The sequence below is a fragment of the Rattus norvegicus genome, chromosome 10, assembly GCF_036323735.1.
Source record: "Rattus norvegicus strain BN/NHsdMcwi chromosome 10, GRCr8, whole genome shotgun sequence".
NCBI lineage: Eukaryota > Metazoa > Chordata > Mammalia > Rodentia > Muridae > Rattus > Rattus norvegicus.
Genome location: NC_086028.1, coordinates 12,748,386 through 12,769,804, shown reverse-complemented (window position 1 = coordinate 12,769,804; position 21,419 = coordinate 12,748,386). Strand labels below are relative to the sequence as shown.

Sequence of the window (21,419 nt, the reverse complement as noted above, 5' to 3'; positions counted from 1 at the left end):
TCTTAGAAATAAAAACAAACTAGATCAGTAAAACCAAGGAACAGACACTAACTTTAAAATTTTACTATGAAATTAAAATTGAATGCTCACAAATTTTTTACCAAGTGAAAGTTCCAGGAAAGCCAGGCCTGCATAGGGAGACTGGCTCATACAAAACAACATCAACATCTACCAAATAGAATCTACATGAGAACACCAGCAAACACTCACAGAGGCAGAGAAAGAGGGCAGGGGGACTAACAGGTCTGCACACTAGAACTGTAGAAGGCACAGTTCATTTTTATTAAATTGACATATTTCCTGCTTAATGTTAACTGCTATATAATGCCCAGATATTAACAATGACATAGTAAGTCCAAATGAACTACAGAAGTAGGGTTCCTGGAGCTCCAATCCCTTCCTTCTCAACCCACCAAGTCTGATCTGTGAAAAGGACTCACGTTGAAGTCTCTGTGGTGAGAAAGAACAAATCTCTGTGGTTTCCCAGAGGTGTCCCAGACACACCCAGTTGGGAGCTGGCATGTGCCAAGGGACACAGAGCATTGTAAAGATTGTCACAAGCAGATAGGTGTCTGATACTGTGACAGCACAAGACGTTTTGTGCACAAGGGAACACAAGAGCAGAGGATCTGCTGATGCCAACATAATAGCAGCACGCCCATTGCCCTGGATATGGCATAGGTGGTGGATGCTGCTGCTTGGCCAATCAGAGCTCAGTCTTGTAGTGAACTACATTAGACCAGTCATTGAGTCAATTTGGAAACCACATCTCATCTGGAGCAGGAGTCAATTCCTTATTCCAACAACACCTGACCCAGTTTTGAGCCTTACCATTACTCGCTTTCCATTGTTGTCCCATTGAGACTCCTTTTTCTTCTCCAAATCTGGGCAGGGGTGCTTATGGTGCATTGATAAGACAATCCAATTGACATTTGTTAAATTGTTATTTCATATGTTTACCTTAAGGATTTGTATCCAGGGTTTTGTATATGATAATGACAGTAGATGCTTTTCTTTCAAAAGACAAGTGCTATATTTCAGATGATATATAAAACATGAAGACTTCTTAGACAATGGTTCCCTCTGTGATGTTTGACACTTTCAACACTATTACTTGGATGGAAATTTCATGGTGAGCACTTTCCTTAAAGCACCTTTCATGTCCCTGTTCCTCAGGCTGTAGATGAAAGGGTTCAGCATGGGGGTCACCACTGTGTACATCATGGCAGCTGCCATGTCTTTCCCAGCTGAGTGAGAGGATGAGGGGTTGAAATACAGGGATATGATGGTGCCATAGAAGAGGCAGACCACAGCCAGGTGGGAGCCACAGGTGGAGAAGGCTTTCCATCTTCCTCCTGTGGATGAAACTCTCACAACAGCATAAGCAATAAGGATATAAGACACAAGGATACAGACAAATGGGGCTAACATTATCAGCCCTGCAACAGTAAGAATCATCAGCTCATTGAGGTGTGTGTCTGAGCAGGAGAGTTTCAGCAGGGGAGTCACTTCACAGAAGAAGTGGGGGATGATGTTGTCCCTGCAGAAGGAGAGTTGAGCCATGAGCAGAGTGTGCAACAAAGCATTCAGGCTGGCAATGACCCATGATCCAACCACCATCAGGACACAGAGCTGATGGGTCATCTTTTTTGTGTAGTGTAAAGGATGGCTTATGGCCACATACCTGTCATAGGCCATCACAGCCAGTAGGAAATTGTCCATGTCCACAAACACACAGATAAAATACAACTGTGTGAGACACCCAGCGAAGGAAATGGCTTGATTTCTGAATATGTGAATGGCCAGTACCTTGGGGACAGTGGTGGAGGAGAAGCAGACATCCACAAAGGACAGGTTGCAGAGGAAGAAGTACATGGGGGTGTGCAGGCGGGAGTCTTTGCTGATGGCCAGGATGATGAGCAGGTTTCCCAGGACAGTGGCCAGGTACATGATGAGGAAGAGCAGGAAGAGGAGCTGCTGCTGCTGCTGGGGCTGACTGGAGAGGCCCAGGAGGAGGAACTCTGAGATGCTAGACTCGTTGGTGCCTCCCATAGATTTTAGTCCAGGTATAAAGATGAGAAGCAGAAATGTATGAACCTAAGGGTTTGAATCCAACAAATCACACTATAGACATTGCCATGTCAAAAAACTGCAAAAAGGCTGGAAAGATGTTTTAACAATTCAAAGACCTAGTTAATCTTCCAGAGGACCCATGTTCAATTTCCAACCCCCGCAGGATGTCCAGCATTAGTGTACAACTTTTTTCCAGTTTCTCTATTTCCCTCTTCTGTATTTTCCAGACATTACATCATTTGGCCTGTATGCATTCAGGTAAAACACCCAAAGGTAAAATAAAAGTGGATTAGAGGAACAAAAATATGCTTTTAAAAGCAAGTCCACATAAGATTTGCTGAGTCAGAATTTACCTATAGGGTTCACATGCTCAGTTTCCACTGCTCGGTCCTAGCTGGTTCTGGACACAAAAAATTCACCCTTGTACTTCATTGAGTACAATATAAAAATATGAATGCATAGGCAGCAGAATGTTTCAGTGGGTAAAGGTGTTTACTCAACTAAACCTGACAACCTGGGTACAACACCAAAACACTTGTAAAGGTGTTAAAGAGAACTTGACTGTGTGAATGAGTGAGAGAGAGAGAGAGAGAGAGAGAGAGAGAGAGAGAGAGAGAGAGAGTAGACAACCCACTGTAGTTATCCCTTGTCCTCCACATTCACACTGTGGCCTGTGTACCCAACAAACACACAGACTAATACATACATTGTCTTAATGTAAGCACAGATAGCCCTTCCCTGAAATCATGTACTTCTCTGTTTAACTGGCTCTGCTTTTCCTCTAGTCCTTAGCAACTCATAGGAAAAAAGAAAATTAGCAGGGGTTAGAGAGATGGCTCAAAATGTAAAGAGTCTTAACCTAAGCCTGCTGAGTCCAAGCCTCTGGGATCCACATAGTAGAAGGAGAAAAAGAATTCACCTGAAAGTTGTTCTCTGGCTCCCCATATACTGTGTACACACACACACACACACACACACACACACACACACACACCACACACACACACACACTATCAAACAATCTTTAAAAATTTTAATGAGAAATAGGTAGTTACTGTTGTGTTCAACTCAAATTGAGCCTCATGGGTTCATAATCATAGCTACTGATCCTTCAGTACAGACGAGTGAGCATTTTTTAGTAAAGAAATTGGCATCTGTGCTGCTATTACAATAACTGACAGCTCAGTGCTGCATCTGCCTGACATTCACTAACTTGGAGCTGCTGGGCGATTGTGTCTTTATTCTAAGGATCAAAAAAAGTCAGAATCCTAGGAGGGTGTCTGAGAAAATGCAGAGTAGGTGACTTCCATCCTGGCCCTCTGTACAGCAAGGAGGTTTGGGGACTCGGACAGGTATTTACTGCAGCACCTTTCCCAGTGGGATAGACTCCCTGAGCATCTCATTAAAGACAGGCAGACAGTAATTGTCCTGCCTCGCTTTTAGTCTCTGTGGACCGAAAATGAGAAAGAAGTAAAACATCTTACTCCTGGGTCAGAACATGCTGATAAGCAATCTTGGTAGAGACAAGTGCCAGAGGATATTCCCTGAGAGTGACATCACCTTGGTGAATAAACCTGTAGCTTTGCATTAGCCCAGAGTCTTTTCTTATAGTACAGAACCTGGAGGTGTTATGTCTCTTTAGTGACGTCTTTTTTGTTATGTCTCATTGTTTACTGGATAGAACTTATGGCATTGTTTTCAAATGGAAAAATGGGAAATGAGACTGGAAGTGATAGAAGTAGACTTGAGACTGATCCCTAAATAATTTGGTATAAAATGCAGCAAAGAAGGGGAAAGGTGGAAGAGTATGTGGCCAGACACAACTGAAATATATATGTACTTAGAGCAGTCTTTCTTTGAGCTGTCTTCCCAGCTCACAATGGATCACCCACATCTGTAAATCTATATGCTCTTAAGAGTGTGGCTTCATCAGCTCCACATATGTTTTACCCCCCCTACCAGAGAAAGATTCATTATTGGACTTGGAAACCTCCTGATTGCTGATTTATGAATGCAACGACATAAGTGGTTGGATATAATCTCTATGCCAGCTTTTGATATTCCAAGTAGACCTTTAAAACCTTAGGAATTTATCATACAAAATTTTGTACTATTCTAAAATATTTTTGAGACTTGCTGTTTTCTAAACAGGACATAAAATGATAAACTGAGGGCTCAGTAGAACTAAGAAATTTTATGTTTTTTTCCTTAGTTGGTTTATGCTATGTGGTCATCTTACTCAACATGGTCTTAAAGTTACATTGCTTTACTTTTTAAGGTTTTTTGTTGGTTTCTTGTCTAAAAATATTAGAAAATATTTTTATTGTTATTTTTATTTTTTATTAATCATTTCATTAGTGTACATCTCAAATGATATCCCACTTCTGGTTACCCCTCCTCCAATCCCCCATCCCACATCTGCTCTTGCTTTACCTGTATGAGAACACTTCCCCACCCACCCACATTCTCCCAACACACTACTCTAGCATAAACCTACCCTGGGACATCAAACATCTGAAACTCTAGAAGCCACACTGATATCAGGAATGTCAGAGGCCATATAAGGATCTCAGAACTCCAGAGGCAATGTAAGCACCCAAAATTCCACAAGTCGACAAATCCACAGTAGAGACACACTACTGGACCTGAAGATGCACTGGACAGTAGAACCACAGGCCATTCAGGACAGAAAACCAGAAAGAAAACAGAAAGCCAAGCGATAACATCAAAAAAATCCATCCTACAAATATAAACACAAAAATTGGTATCTAAAACTATAATAATCCCAATCCCAGATGGCTAGAGGCCAGCATAAGAACACAAGCAACAGCCAGGCAATATGGAACCAACAGAGCCCAACTATCCTACTGCAGCATGTCCTGGATACTCCCACAAAGCTGAAGCAGAAGAAAATGACCTTAAATTCAATCTTATGAAGATAATAGAGGCCCTTAAAGAGGAAATGTACAAATCTCTTAAGGAAATACAGGAAAATAAAAGCGAACAGGTGAAGAAAGTTAATAAAAATGTTCAAGAGTTAAATATAAAAATAAAAGCAATGAAGAAAACACAAACTGAGGGAATCCTGGAGATGAAAAATCTAGATAGGTGAACAGGAAATACAGACACAAGCACCACCAACAGAATAAAAGAGGTAGAAAAGCGAATCTCAGTCTTAGAAGATAAAATAGAAAAAAAATGATACATTGGCTAAAGAAACTATTAAATCTAAAATTTTCCAGGCACAAAACATCCAGTAAATCTGGTACACTGAGAAAAGACCAAACCTAAGAAAAATAGGAATAAAAATTAAAGAAAGTTCTCTGTGCCACCACATAATAATCAAAACACCAAACACACAGAACAAAGTAATAATATTAAAGGCTACAAGAAAAAAAAGTCAAATAACAAATGAATGCAGCCTAATCAGAATTACATCTGTTTTCTCAACAGAGATTCTAATAGTCAGAAGGACCTGGACAAATTCCTTGCAGACTCAAAAAAGATCACAAATAGCATCCCAGTCTAATATATCCTGCAAAATTTTCAATTACACACAAGGAGAAAACAAGATATTCTATGATGAAGAAATGGTTGAAAGTGTCTATCCACAAATCCAGTCCTACACAGCAAAAGAGATGAAAAACTCCAAAACAAGGAGGGAAACTACACCCTACAAAAAGCAAGAAAGTCCTCTTCTTTCAACTAAGCCAAAGGAAGATAGCCACACAAACATATTTCCACCTGTAAGAACAAAATTAACAGGAACTAACAATCATTGGTCCCTAATATCTCTCAAAATCAGTGGACTCAATTTCCCAGTAAAAAGACATAGACTAACATACTGGATATGTACACAGGACCAAGCATTTTGCTGCATACAGTAAAAACACCTCAGTGACAAAGACAGACACTACCTAAGAATAAAAGGCTGGAAAACAATTTTCCAAGCAAGTGGTTCCAAGAAACAAGCTGGAGTAGCCATTCTAATGTTGAATGAAATTGACTTTCAGCCAAAAATTATCAAAAAAGATAAGGAAGGACACTTCATGTTCATAGAAGAAAAAATCCAATGAGATGAACTTCTCAATCCTGAATATTTATGCTCCAAATGCAAGGTCACCTACATTCATAAAAGAAACCTTTCTAAAACTCAAAGCACACATGGAACCTCACACAATCATAGTGGGAGACTTTAATACCTTACTCTTAGCAGTGGACAGATCACAGAAGCAGAAACTAAACAGAGACACAGAGAAACTAACAGAAGTTATGAACAAAATGGATGTAACATTTATCTATAGAACATTTCATCCTACAAAAAAAGAATATAACTTCTTCTTGGGACCTCAAGGTACCTTCTTCAAAATTGACCATATAATTGGTCATAAAACAGGGTTCAGTGGACACAAGAAGATTGAAAGAATCCCATGCATCCTATCAGATCACCATAGACTAAGGCTGGTCTTCAATAATAACAGAATTGACAGAAAACCCACATACACATGGAAGTTGTACAACGCTCTACCCACTGATAACTTGGTCAAGGATGAAAGAAAGAAAGAAGTTAAAGACTTTTTAGAACTTAATAAAAATGAAGACAATGTACCCAACCTTATGGGACACAATGAAAGCAGTGCTAAGAGGAAAATTCATATCCCTGAGTGCCTCCAAAAAGAAGCTGGAGAGAGCATACAATCCCATCTTGAAAGCACACCTAAAAACTCTAGAATAAAAAGAAGCAAATACACCCAAGAGGAAAAGACTGCAAGAAATAATGAAACTCAGGGCTGAAATCAACCAAGTTGAAACAAAAAGAACTATACAGAATATCAACAAAACCAGGAGCTGGTTCTTTGAGAAAATCAACAAGATAGATAAAACCATTATTTAGACTAACAAGAGTACACAGAGAGAGTATCCAATCAGAAATCAGAAATGAAAATGGAGACACAACAGAAACTGAGGAAATTGAAAAAAAATCATCAGGTCCTACTACAAAAGCCTATATTCGACAAAGCTGGAAAATCTGGATGAAATGGACAATTTTCTAGACATACCAGGTTCCAAAGTTAAATGAGGATCAGATAAACCATCTAAACAGTCCCTTAATTCCTAAATAAACAGGAGCAGTTATTAAAAGTCTCCTAACCAAAAAAAAAAAAAAAAAAAAGCCCAGGACTAGATGGATTTAGTACAGAATTCTCTTAGACCTTCCTAGAAGACCTAATGCCAATACTGTCCAAATTATCCCACCAATTAGAAACAGAAGGAACACTACCCAATTACTTCTGTGAATCCACAACTACACTGCCTCCGCTGGTGCAGCTCCTTTCCACAGGTGCTCCTTAGGTTGCTCGGCTGGGCTGAGCCAACAGAAGACTGTTCAGCTGGCAAAGTATGCAGCAGAGATTTTGACAGCGACTTTGGGAGAGCAGATCTCTTCCCCAAGTGGTAGTGTTACACCTCTTACGGAAAAACCTCTCAGATGATGGAATAATTACTGCACAACTTTAATCATTCTGAACAGGATTCCTAAATACAGTTTTGAATGGGTCAGTGTCTGCCAGCAGGTACTTTTTATTGGTTTGGCGTGGGAGGTTGGGAAGTCCTCATCTACATATTTGAGGCCATGGTCCTCCTTCTATGTTTGATCTCTCTGGAGCTTATGCGACCTGTGGTCATGTTCTTACCTGTGAAGGAGGGGACTGGGGTGTTGCCCTACCTGACTGATCTGTCTCAAACCTCTCTACAGGGGTTTGTGGGAGGCTGTAGATTTGTGAGAAGGGGGTGATCTCTTGGGAGACTGGGAATGCTCTTGTGGTCCCTTGGGGTCACTGGGGATTTGATCAACCTTGACCAGGAATCAGGGTACCTTTCACAGCCGCCCACCCTACATTGTATCAGATTTTCATAGAGGATTTAATATAAATACTGTCTAAACTACTGCAAAAAGTAGAACCAGAAGGAACACTACCAATTCCTTCTATGAAGCCACAATTCCACTTATAGCTAAACCACACAATGACCCAAGAAAGAAAGAGAAATTCAGACCAATTTCCCTTATGAAAATAAATGCAAAAATAATCAATAAAATTCTCACAAACCAAATCCAAGAACACATCAAAATGATTACTCATCGTGATCAAGTAGGCTTCATCCCAGGGACTGAGGGATGGTTAAATATATGAACTCCATCAATGTAATTCATTATATAAACAAATTCAAGAAAACACATGATCATCTCACTAGACGGGGAGAACACATTTGACAAAATTCTTCATGATAAAAGTCTTGGAAAGATCAGGAATTCAAGGCCCATATCTAAACATAGTAAAAGCAACATACTGCAAAACAGTAGCCAACATTGAGCTAAATGGAGAGAAACTTGAAGCAATCCCACTAAAATGAGGAACTGGACAAGGCTGCCCACTCTCTTACTACCTATTCACTATAGTACTCGAAGTCCTAGCCATAGCAACCAGACAACAAATGGAGGTAAAAAGGATACAAATTGAAAAGGAAAAAGTCAAAATATCACTATTTGCAGGTGATATGATAGTATATATAAAAGTTTTACCGGAGAACCTCTACAGCTGATGGACAACTTCAGCAAAGTGACTGGATATAAAATTAACTCAAATAAATCAGTAGCCTTCATCTACTGAAAGGATAAACAGGCTGAGAAAGAAATTAGGGAAATGATGCCCTTCACGATAGTCACAAATAATATGAAATACCTCGGTGTAACTCTAATCAAGCAAGTGAAAGATCTGTATGACAAAAACTTTAAGTCTCTAAACAAAGAAATTGAAGAAGATCTCAGAAGGTGGAAAGATCTCCATGCTCATGGATTGGCAGGATTAATATTGTAAAAATGACTGTCTTGCCAAAAGCAATCTACAGATTCAATGCCATCCCCATCAAAATTCCAACTCAAAACTTTATAGCATTAGAAAGAGCAATTTGTGAATTCATTTGGGATTACAAAAAACCCAGGATAGCAAAAACTATTCTGAAAAATAGAAGACCGTCTGGGAGAATCACCATACATGACCTGAAGCTGTATTCCAGAGCAATAGTGATAACACCTGTATGGTATTGGTACAGAGACAGACAGGTAGATCAGTGGAATAGAATTGAAGACCAAGATATGAAGCCACACCAATGGTCACTTGATCTTTGACAAAGGAAGTAAAACCATCCATTGGATAAAAGATAGCATTTTCAACCAATGGTGCTCATGCATCTTGCAGTCAGCATGTAGAAGAATGCATATTGATACATTCTTTTTTTTTCTTTTTTTCAGAGCTGGGGACTGAACCCAGGGCCTTGCACTTGCTAGTCAAGCGCTCTACCACTGAGCTAAATCCCCAACCCCATATTGATACATTCTTATTGTATCAAGTCAAAGTGGATCAAAGAATTCTGTGTAAAACCAGATAAATGCAAGCAAATAGCAGAGCAAGTGGGGAAGAGCCTCAAACACATAAGCACTGGGGGAGATTTCCTAAACAGATCAATGGCTTATGCTCTAAAATAAAGAATTGAAAAATGGGACTTTATAAAATTGCAAAGCTTCTGTAAGGCAAAGGACACTGCCATTAGGAAAAAATGACAACCAACAGATTGGGAAAAGATCTTCACCAATCCTATGTCTGATAGAGGGCTAATATCCAATATATACAAAGAACTCAAAAAGGTAGACTCCAGAGAATCAAATAACTAATTTAAATGGGTTCAGAGCTGAACAAAGAATTCTCAGTTGAGGAATATTGAATGGCTGAGAATCACCTAAAGAAATGTTCGACATCGTTAGTCATCAGGGAAATACAAATCAAAACAATCCTGAGATTCCACCTCACAGCTGTCAGAATGGCTAAGATCAAAATCTCAGGTGACAACAGATGTGAGCAAGGATGTGGAGAAAGAAGAACACTCCTACTTTGTTGATGGGATTGCAAGCTGTCACACCACTGTGTAAATCAGTCTGGAGGTGCCTCAGAAAAGTAGACATTGCACTACCTGAGGACTCAGCTATACCTCTCCTGGGCATATACCCAAATGATGCTCCAACGTATAACAAGGACACATGCACCACTATGTTCATAGCAGCCTTATTTATAATAGCCAGAAACTGGAAAGAACACAGATGCCCTTCAACAGAGGAATGGATACAGAAAATATGGTACATTTACACAATGGAGTACTACTCAGCTATCAAAAACAATGACTTCATGAAATTAATAGGCAAATTGATTGAACAGGAAAATATCATCTTGAGTGAGGCAACTTAGTCACAAAAAAACCACACATGGTATGCACTCACTGGTAAGTGGATATTAACACAAAAGCTCAAATTATTCAAAATACAAGCCATAGACCACATGAAGCTCAAGAAAAAGATGACTAAAGTACAGATGCTTCAGTCCTTTTTAGGAGGGCTAAGAAAAGTATTCATTGGAGGAGATATGGAGTCAAAATTTGAAGCAGAGACTAAAGGAATGGCCATTCAGAGCCTGCCCCACCTGGGGATCAAGCCCATATACCTACAGCTACCAAACACAGACAATATGGTTGATGCCAAGAAGTGCATGGTAGCAGGAGCCTGATCTAGCTGTCTGTGCAGAGGCTATGCCAGAGCGTGACAAATATAGAGGTGATTGCTCACAGACAACCGTTGAATTGAGAATGGGGTCCCCATTGCAGGAGCTAGAGAAAGGACTGAAGGAACTGAAGGGGTTCACAACCACATAAGGAAAACAATACCAACCAACCAGAGCTCCCAAGACTAAACCACCATCCAAAGAGTACACATGGACAGACCCATGGCTCCAGCTGCATATGTGGCAGAGAATGGCCTTGTTGGGCACCAATGGGAGGAGAAACCCTTGGACTTGCCAAGTTTCGACATGCCAGTGTAAGGGAATGTCGGGGTGGGGAGGTTGGAAGGGTGGGTGGATGGGTGGGGGAACACCGTCATAGAAGAAGGGGGCATGGGATAGGCAATTTATGTATGGGAGGCTGGGAAAGGGGATAACATTTGAAATGTAAATAAAAAGTCCAATAAAAATGTTAAAAATGAAAAAATTATTCCACTGAGAAGAAACGTAAAGAAATTTAAAGTTTCATTTTATAGAGCTACAATCAACCAGATACTCAAACCACATAAAGATTCAACAAAGAAATAGAATTTCTCCTCTGAACATTGACACAAAAAGTCTCAATAAAATGCCCACAAACTGAATCCAAGACTAGATAAAATATCATAGACCATGATCAGTCTTCATTCCAGATACATGAAAGTGGTCCAGTATATGAAGATCTGTCACTGTAATCCACCATATAAATACAATGAAAAGAAAACCCACTTGATAATCTTATTAAATGTTAAAATAATTGACAAAATTCAACACCCCTGCATGCCAAAAGTCTTGGGGAGGTCAGGGACACAAGGGACATACATAAACATAATAAAGTCTATTTACAGCAAGGCTACATATAAAATTGACTTAAATGGAGAGAAACTCAAAGAAATTCCATAAAACCATGAAAAAGACAAGGTTGTCTACTCTCTCCATACTATTCAACATAGTACTTGAATTTAGAGCTAGAGCAATAAGACAACTAAAGGAGATCAAAGGGTTAAAATTGAAAAGGAAGAAGTCAAAGTATCAATATTTGCAAATAATATGATAATATACATAAGTGACCCCAAAAATTCTACTGGGGAACTTCTACCACTGAAAGACACCTTCAACAAAATGTCTGGATACAAGATTAACTCAAAAAACTTCAGTAGCCCATTTATATAAAAATGATAAATATGCTGAGAAAGAAATCATGGAAATAACACCCTTCACAATAGCCACAGATAATATAAAATAACTTGCTGCAACCAATCAAGTGAAAGACCTCTATGACAAGAACTTCAAGTCTTTGAAGAAGGAAATTGGAAAAGATATCAGAAGATGGACAGATCTTCCATGCTCTTGGATCTGTAGGATTAACATAGTAAAATGGTCATCTTATCAAAAGCAATATGCACATTCAACACGATCCCCATCAAAATCCCAACACAATTCATTACAGGCCTTGGAAGAAATATACTTAATAACATATGAAAAACAAAACAAAACCAAGGATAACTAAAATCAATCCTGTTCAATAAAAGAACTTCCAGAAGTATCACCATCCCTGATTTCAGGCTCTAGTACAGAGCTACGGTAATACAGACCACATAGTATAGAATTTTGATCCAGCAGCATGATTGTTCTGGCAAGAGATCACACCCAAAGATCTTCTACGTCTATGTGATCTGGCTGCATTGCAGACATCATTGCAGACATACCCTTAGTACACACGTTTAAGATCGAAATAGTTTGTAGAAAGAAGCAGCCATTTTTGAAAGTGACATCTAATTGAAGGGCAAATTAATGAATCAGAGAAAGATTTGTCAGAATGAGTCAAAGATAGGATACACCCCATTCTCACAAGGAAAGAGCCATTATTTAAGAGCAGTTCAGGGCGAGAGAGTCATCCAGTTGGGACCCAATACAGTGAGGGCAGCGCAGTGGAGTTGAGTTTGTGAGTCATGTAGTTCAGTGTAGATCATCACAGGCAGTTGAAGCCAGAGATCAAAAAAGAGGCTGACGATTAGAATAAAGTGCCAGAGTTAGTTTGAGGCCAAGGAGAGAAATTCAGTGAGAAACTGAGAGAAGCCATATTGAATCTCTCAACTTGGAGAGAAGTTCAATCCAGAACAGCTGAGTTAAACCAACCAGCCAGAATTCAGGAAAAACTAGAAAGGGAGAGCTTATTAAGCAGTAAATCTCCAAGACAACAATTACATATGACAAATAAAAGATACTTTTATAGCATGTTATTGGCATAAAAACAGAAAGGTAAATCAAATTGAAGACCAAGTCCTAAATCCACACACCTATGGACATCTGATTTTTTATAAAGAAGCCAAAATATTACAACTGAAAGGAAAAAACATCTTCAATAAATGATCCTGGAATAACTGGATGTCTGCATTTAGAAGAATAAAAATAGATACAGATCTATTGCCCTGCACAAAACTCAATTCCACGTGGATCAAAACCTCAACATAATCCAGATATACTGAACATGAAAGAACAGAAAGTGGGGGATAGCTTTGAACACATTGTCACAGTAGACAACTTCCTGAACAGAACATCAGTAATGTGGGCACTAAGATTGACAATAAATGGAACCACATGAAACTGAAAACTTTCTGTAAAACAAAAGATACAGTGAATAGGACAAAAGAGAAGCCTATAGATTGGGAAAAGGCCTTCACCACCTAAAAGATGGTTAATTTCCAAAATACATAACTCAAAAAATTAGACATCAAACACAAAATAACCCAATTTTTAAATGTGGTACAGAGCTAAACATAAAATTCTCAACAGACGGGTTTAGTGCAGAATTCTATCAAACCTTCATAGAAGTCCTCATACCAATATTATCCAAACTATTCCACAAAATTGAAACAGATGGATCACTACCGAATTCCTTCTACGAAGCCACAATTACTCTTATACCTAAACCACACAAAGACACAACAAAGAAAGAGAATTTCAGACCAATTTCCCTTATGAATATCGACGCAAAAATACTCAACAAAATTCTGGCAAACTGAATTCAAGAGCACATCAAAAACAATCATCAACCATGATCAAGTAGGCTTCATCCCAGGCATGCAGGGATGGTTTAATATACAGAAAACAATCAACGTGATCCAGTATATAAACAAACTGAAAGAACAGAACCACATGATCATTTCATTAGATGCTGAGAAAGCATTTGACAAAATTCAATACCCCTTCATGATAAAAGTCCTGGAAAGAATAGGAATTCAAGGCCCATACCTAAACATAGTAAAAGCCATATACAGCAAACCAGTTGCTAACATTAAACTAAATGGAGAGAAACTTGAAGCAATCCCACTAAAATCAGGGACTAGACAAGGCTGCCCACTCTCTCCCTACTTATTCAATATAATTCTTGAAGTTCTAGCCACAGCAATCAGACAACAAAAGGAGGTCAAGGGGATACAGATCGGAAAAGAAGAAGTCAAAATATCACTATTTGCAGATGATATGATAGTATATTTAAGTGATCCCAAAAGTTCCACCAGAGAACTACTAAAGCTGATAAACAACTTCAGCAAAGTGGCTGGGTATAAAATTAACTCAAATAAATCAGTTGCCTTCCTCTATACAAAAGAGAAACAAGCCGAGAAAGAAATTAGGGAAACGACACCCTTCATAATAGACCCACATAATAGAAAGTACCTCGGTGTGACTTTAACCAAGCAAGTAAAAGATCTGTACAATAAGAACTTCAAGACACTGAAGAAAGAAATTGAAGAAGACCTCAGAAGATGGAAAGATCTTCCATGCTCATGGATGGGCAGGATTAATATAGTAAAAATGGCCATTTTTCCAAAAGCAATCTACAGATTCAATGCAATCCCCATCAAAATACCGATCCAATTCTTCAAAGAGCTAGACAGAACAATTTGCAAATTCATCTGGAATTACAAAAAACCCAGGATAGCTAAAGCTATCCTCAACAATAAAAGGACTTCAGGGGGAATCACTATCCCTGAACTCAAGCAGTATTACAGAGCAATAGTGATAAAAACTGCATGGTATTGGTACAGAGACAGACAGACCAATGGAATAGAATTGAAGACCCAGAAATGAACCCACACACCTATGGGCACTTGATTTTTGACAAAGGAGCCAAAACCATCCAATGGAAAAAAGATAGCATTTTCAGCAAATGGTGCTGGTTCAACTGGAGGTCAACACGTAGAAGAATGCAGATCGATCCATGCTTATCACCCTGTACAAAGCTTAAGTCCAAGTGGATCAAGGACCTCCACATCAAACCAGACACAATAAAACTAATAGAAGAAAAACTAGGGAAGCATCTGGAACACATGGGCACTGGAAAAAATTTCCTAAACAAAACACCAATGGCTTATGCTCTAAGATCAAGAATCGACAAATGGGATCTCATAAAACTGCAAAGCTTCTGTAAGGCCAAGGACACTGTGGTTAGGACAAAACGGCAACCAACAGATTGGGAAAAGACCTTTACCAATCCTACAACAGATAGAGGCCTTATATCCAAAATATACAAAGAACTCAAGAAGTTAGACGGCAGGGAGACAAATAACCCTATTAAAAAATGGGGTTCAGAGCTAAACAAACAATTCACAGCTGAGGAATGCCAAATGGCTGAGAAACACCTAAAGAAATGTTCAACAACTTTAGTCATAAGGGAAATGCAAATCAAAACAACCCTGAGATTTCACCTCACACCAGTGAGAATGGCTAAGATCAAAAACTCATGTGACAGCAGATGCTGGCGAGGATGTGGAGAAAGAGGAACACTCCTCCATTGTTGGTGGGATTGCAGACTGGTACAACCATTCTGGAAATCAGTCTGGAGGTTCCTCAGAAAATTGGACATTGAACTGCCTGAGGATCCAGCTATACCTCTCTTGGGCATATACCCAAAAGATGCCTCAACATATAAAAGAGACACGTGCTCCACTATGTTCATTGTAGCCTTCTTTATAATAGCCAGAAGCTGGAAAGAACCCAGATGCCCTTCAACAGAGGAATGGATATAGAAAATGTGGTACATCTACACAATGGAATATTACTCAGCTATCAAAAACAACGAGTTTATGAAATTCGTAGGCAAATGGTTCGAACTGGAAAATATCATCCTGAGTGAGCTAACCCAATCACTGAAAGACATACATGGTATGCACTCATTGATAAGTGGCTATTAGCCCAAATGCTTGAATTACCCTAGATCCCTAGAACAAACGATACTCAAGACGGATGATCAAAATGTGAATGCTTCACTCCTTCTTTAAATGAGGAAAAAGAATACCCTTGGCAGGGAAGGGAGAGGCAAAGATTAAAACAGAGACTGAAGAAACACCCATTCAGAGCCTGCCCCACATGTGTCCCATACATATACAGCCACCCAATTAGACAAGATGGATGAAGCAAAGAAGTGCCGACCGACAGGGGCCGGATGTAGATCGCTCCTGAGAGACACAGCCAGAATACAGCAAATACAGAGGCGAATGCCAGCAGCAAACCACTGAACTGAGAATAGGTCCCCCATTGAAGGAATCAGAGAAAGAACTGGAAGAGCTTGAAGGGGCTTGAGACCCCATATGTACAACAATGTCAAGCAACCAGAGCTTCCAGGGACTAAGCCACTACCTAAAGACTATACATGGACTGACCCTGGACTCTGACTCCATAGGTAACAATGAATATCCTAGTAAGAGCACCAGTGGAAGGGGAAGCCCTGGGTCCTGCTAAGACTGAACCCCCAGTGAACTAGACTATGGGGGGGAGGGCGGCAATTGGGAGGGGAACACCCATAAGGAAGGGGAGGGGGAGGGGGATGTTTGCCCGGAAACCGGGAAAGGGAATAACACTCGAAATGTATATAAGAAATACTCAAGTTAATAAAAAAATAAAAAATAAAAAAATTCTCAACAGAAGAAAACCAAATGGTTGAGAAACACTTAAAGAAATGTTCAATATTCTTAGCTATCAAGGAAATGCAAAACAAAATGACTCTGAGATTTAACCTTACACCTGTCAGAATGGCTAAGGCCAAAAACACAAGTGAGACTCATGCTGCAAGAGTGTGGAGCAAGGAGAACACTCCTCCATTGATGGTGAGGGTGCAAATTAGTAGAGTCAATTTGGAAATCAAAATATGGTGGTTTCTCATAAAAATGGGAATCAATGTACCTCAAGTCACATCTATACAACTCCTAGGCATATACCAAAGAACATCCTATCACAACACAAGAACCATTACTCAGCTGTGTTTAATGACACTTTATTTGTAACAGTCAAAAACTAGATATTCCTCAACTAAAGAATGGATGAAGAAAATGTGGGCCATTTACACAGAGCATACGGCTCATCTGTTAAAAATAATGACATCATTAATTTGCAGGCAAATGGATGGAACTAGAAAAAATAATGCAGAAAAATAATGAGGAAATCCAAACCCTGAAAGACAAACATGGAATGTATTCAGTTCATTATATTAACCGTAAAGTGAAGGATAATCATGCGGTGATCCACACATCCAGAGAATCTAAGTAACAAGCAGGGCTCAAAGGGAGAATGCATGGGTCTCCCTGGAAAGGAAGATAGAATAGATATCTTGGGTAGAGATATGCTAGGGAATTGGGAGCAGGAGGGTTCATGTAGCAGGAGGATGCAGAGAGAGAATACTGGGAGAGACAACTGGAATGGGGAATAGGGGAAAGGAGGAATCCCAGGGCTGAGCTAGAAATCTAGTGCAATAGAAACTTCTAGGAATCTATGAGGGTTGCCCCAGCTAAAACTCCTAGGAATGGGGGATACAGATCATGAACCAGGCATCTTCTGTAACCAGGCAAGATTTCCAGTGGAGAGACCCCAAAACAGCCACAAATCTTCAAACTACATGTTTCTTGCCTACAAGATCTACAGGGGCAAATGTGGTGCAGAAACTGTGTGAGTGGCCAACCATTGACTGGTTCAACTTGAGACCCATGCCATAAGAGAAAGCCCATTCCTGACACTGACTGGAGGGTAGGACCCAGAGGCTGCATAGCCTGTAATCCTCAGATAGAACCAAACATTCAACCAGTCTGGAAATCAGTCTGGAGTTTCCTGAGAAAATTGGACATTCCACTTCCTCAGGACCCAGCTATACTTCTCCTGGGTATATACCCAAAATGACACATGCTCCACTATGTTCATTGCACCCTTACATATAATAGCCAGAAGCTTGAAAGAACCCAGATGCCCTTTAACAGAGGAGTGGATTCAGAAAATGTGGTACATCTACACATGAGCACTACTTAGCAACCAAATACAATGACTTCATAAATTCATAGGCAAATGGATTGAACTAGAAAATATCATCCTGAGTGAGGTAACCAAATCACAGAAAAACACACATAGTATGCACTCATTGATAAGTGGATATTAGCCCAAAAGCTGGAATTACCCAATTGAAATACCATATGAAACTCAAGAAGGACAACCAAAGTGCAGATGTTTTACTCCTTCTTAAAATGGGGAACAAAAATATCCATAGGAGGTGATATGGAGGTAACGTTTCAAGTAGAGACTGAAGGAACGGCCATTCAGAACCTGCCCCACATGTGGCATTTATATCTCTATCTATCTATCTATCTATCTATCTATCTATCTATCTATCTATCTATCTATCTCTCCCAAAACTAGATAAGATTGATGAAGCTAAGAAGTGCATGTCGACAAGAACTGGATATAGATCTCTCCTGAGAGACTCAACCAGAGCATGTCAAATACAGAGGCGAACACCAGCAGTGAACCACTGAACTGATTATGGGACTTAATCCTTTGGAGGAATTAGAGAAAGTATCAAAAGAGTTGAAGGGGCTTGCAACCCTATAAGAAAAACAAATCCAACCAATCAGAGCTTCCAGGGACCTAACCACTATCCAAAGACTACATGGACGGATCCAGGGTTCCAACTTCATATGTAGTAGAGGATAGCCTTTTTTGGCACCAGTGGAAGGGGAAGCTCTTGGTCCTCCCAGGGTTGGACCTGCAGTGCAAGGGAATATTGGGAAGGGGTGCTAAGGGGGGTCTTTAGGGGGATACTCTTATGGGGGAGGGGGGAGGGATGGTGGCTTATGGACAGGAAAGCAGGAAAGGGAATAACATTTGAAATGTAAATAAAGATATGTATCCAATAAAAAAAGAAAAAGGTATTCTGACATCAGAATAGAAAATGAGAAATATGTTATGCTGAAGGAATTGTTATGTCTATACTTCCACAGGAAAAGAAAAGCTATTGATAGATATCAGACATGACAAAGGGAAACCTCCTGAAGACCTCGGTGACAGAGAAAATGAGGGAGACTAATATGATCAACAACGTATGGTGATATTTATGTCTATGTATGTAGAGACAACTCTGGAACTGGTTGAAACTAAAATATCTATATGCAGCCAATAATACTTACTGAATACAAAATTGTTATAACTTGTTATTACATACCATCTTTTAAGGTGGCATATATAAGATTTCTATTACAGCTTGATTATGTAATCAAAGTTAACCTCTAAGGAAAGGCAATTGTCTTCCTTTATTGATCTTTATTTTTCTTTCTTTTTTTTTATTAACTTGAGTATTTCTTATTTACATTTCGAATGTTATTCCCTTTCCTGGTTTCCGGGCAACCATCCCCCTAGCCCCTCCCCCTCCCCCTATATGGGTGTTCCCCTCCCCATCCTCCCCCCATTACCGCCCTCCCCCAGCAATTATGTTCACTCGGGGTTCAGTCTTGGCAGGACCAAGGGCTTCCCCTTCCACTGGTGCTCTTACTAGGCTATTCATTTCTACCTATGAGGTTGGAGCCCAGGGTCAGTCCAGGTATAGTCTTTGGGTAATGGCTTAGTCCCTGGAAGCTCTGGTTGGTTGTCATTGTTGTTCATATGGGGTCTTGAGCCCCTTCAAGCTCTTTCAGTCCTTTCTCTGATTCTTCAACGGGGGTCCCGTTTTTAGTTCAGTGGTTTGTTGCTGGCATTCGCCTATGTATTTGCTGTATTCTTGCTGTGTCTCTCAGGAGATATCTACATCCGCTTCCATGTGGCCTGCACTTCTTTGCTTCATCCATCTTGTCTAATTGGGTGGCTGTATATGTATGGGCCACATGTGGGGCAGGCTCTGAATGGGTGTTCCTTCAGTCTCTGATTTAATCTTTGCCTCTCTCTTCCCTGCCAAGGGTATTCTTGTTCCCCTTTTAAAGATGGAGTGAAGCATTCACATTTTGATCATCCATCTTGATTTTTCATTTGTTCTAGGCATCTAGGGTAATTCAAGCATTTGGGCTAATAGCCACTTATCAATGAGTGCACACCATGTATGTCTTTCTGTAATGGGGTTAGTTCACTCAGGATGATATTTTCCAGTTCCAACCATTTGCCTACGAATTTCATAAAGTCGTTGTTTTTGATAGCTGAGTAATATTCCATTGTGTAGATGTACCACATTTTCTGTATCCATTCCTCTGTTGAAGGGCATCTGGGTTCTTTCCAGCTTCTGGCTAGTATAAATAAGGCTGCTATGAACATAGTTGAGAACGTGTCTTTTTTATATGTTGGGGCAACTTTTGGGTATATGCCCAAGAAAGGTATAGCTGGATTCTCAGGCAGTTCAAGGTCCAATTTTCTGAGGAACCTCCAGACTGATTTCCAGAATGGTTGTACCAGTCTGCAATCCCACCAACAATGGAGGAGTGTTCCTCAATCTCCACATCCTCGCCAGCATCTGCTGTCACCTGAGTTTTTGATCTTAGCCATTCTCACTGGTGTGAGGAGAAATCTCAGGGTTGTTTTGATTTGCATTTCCCTTATGACTAAAGATGTTGAACATTTCTTTAGGTGTTTCTCAGCCATTCGGCATTCCTCAGCTGTGAATTGTTTGTTTAGCTCTGAACCCCATTTTTTAATAGGGTATTTGTCTCCCTGCGGTCTAACTTCTTGAGTTCTTTGTGTATTTTGGATATAAGCCCTCTATCTGTTGTAGGATTGGTAAAAATCTTTTCCCAATCTGTTGGTTGCCGTTTTGTCCTAACCACAGTGTCCTTGGCCTTACAGAAGCTTTGCAGTTTTATGAGATCCCATTTGTCGATTCTTGATCTTAGAGCATAAGCCATTGGTGTTTTGTTTAGGAAATTTTTTCCAGTGCCCATGTGTTCCAGATGCTTCCCTAGTTTTACTTCTATTAGATTGAGTGTGTCTGGTTTGATGTGGAGGTCCTTGATCCACTTGGACTTAAGCTTTGTACAGGGTGATAAGCATGGATCAATCTGCATTCTTCTACATGTTGACCTCCAGTTGAACCAGCACCATTTGCTGAAAATGCTATCTTTTTTCCATTTGATGGTTTTGGCTCCTTTGTCAAAAATCAAGTGACCAAAGGTGTGAGGGTTCATTTCTGGGTCTTCAATTCTATTCCATTGGTCGATCTGTCTGTCTCTGTACCAATACCATGCAGTTTTCATCACTATTGCTCTGTAATACTGCTTGAGTTCAGGGATAGTGATTCCCCCTGAAGTCCTTTTATTGTTGAGGATAGTTTTAGCTATCCTGGGTTTTTTGTTATTCCAGATGAACTTGCAAATCGTTCTGTCTAAGTCTCTGAAGAATTGGATTGGTATTTTGATGGGGATTGCATTGAATCTGTAGATCGCTTTTGGTAAAATGGCCATTTTC

General features: G+C 39.8%; 1 protein-coding gene across 1 annotated transcript; it reads right to left on the bottom strand.

The window, feature by feature from the left end:
- Positions 1 to 1,110: 1,110 nt before the first annotated feature.
- On the bottom strand, positions 1,111 to 2,052 carry Or1f19 (olfactory receptor family 1 subfamily F member 19). Its single transcript, NM_214830.1, has one exon. It carries the CDS (start codon positions 2,050 to 2,052, stop codon positions 1,111 to 1,113), a length of 942 nt encoding a protein of 313 aa, NP_999995.1.
- Between the last annotated feature and the right edge of the window lie 19,367 nt (positions 2,053 to 21,419).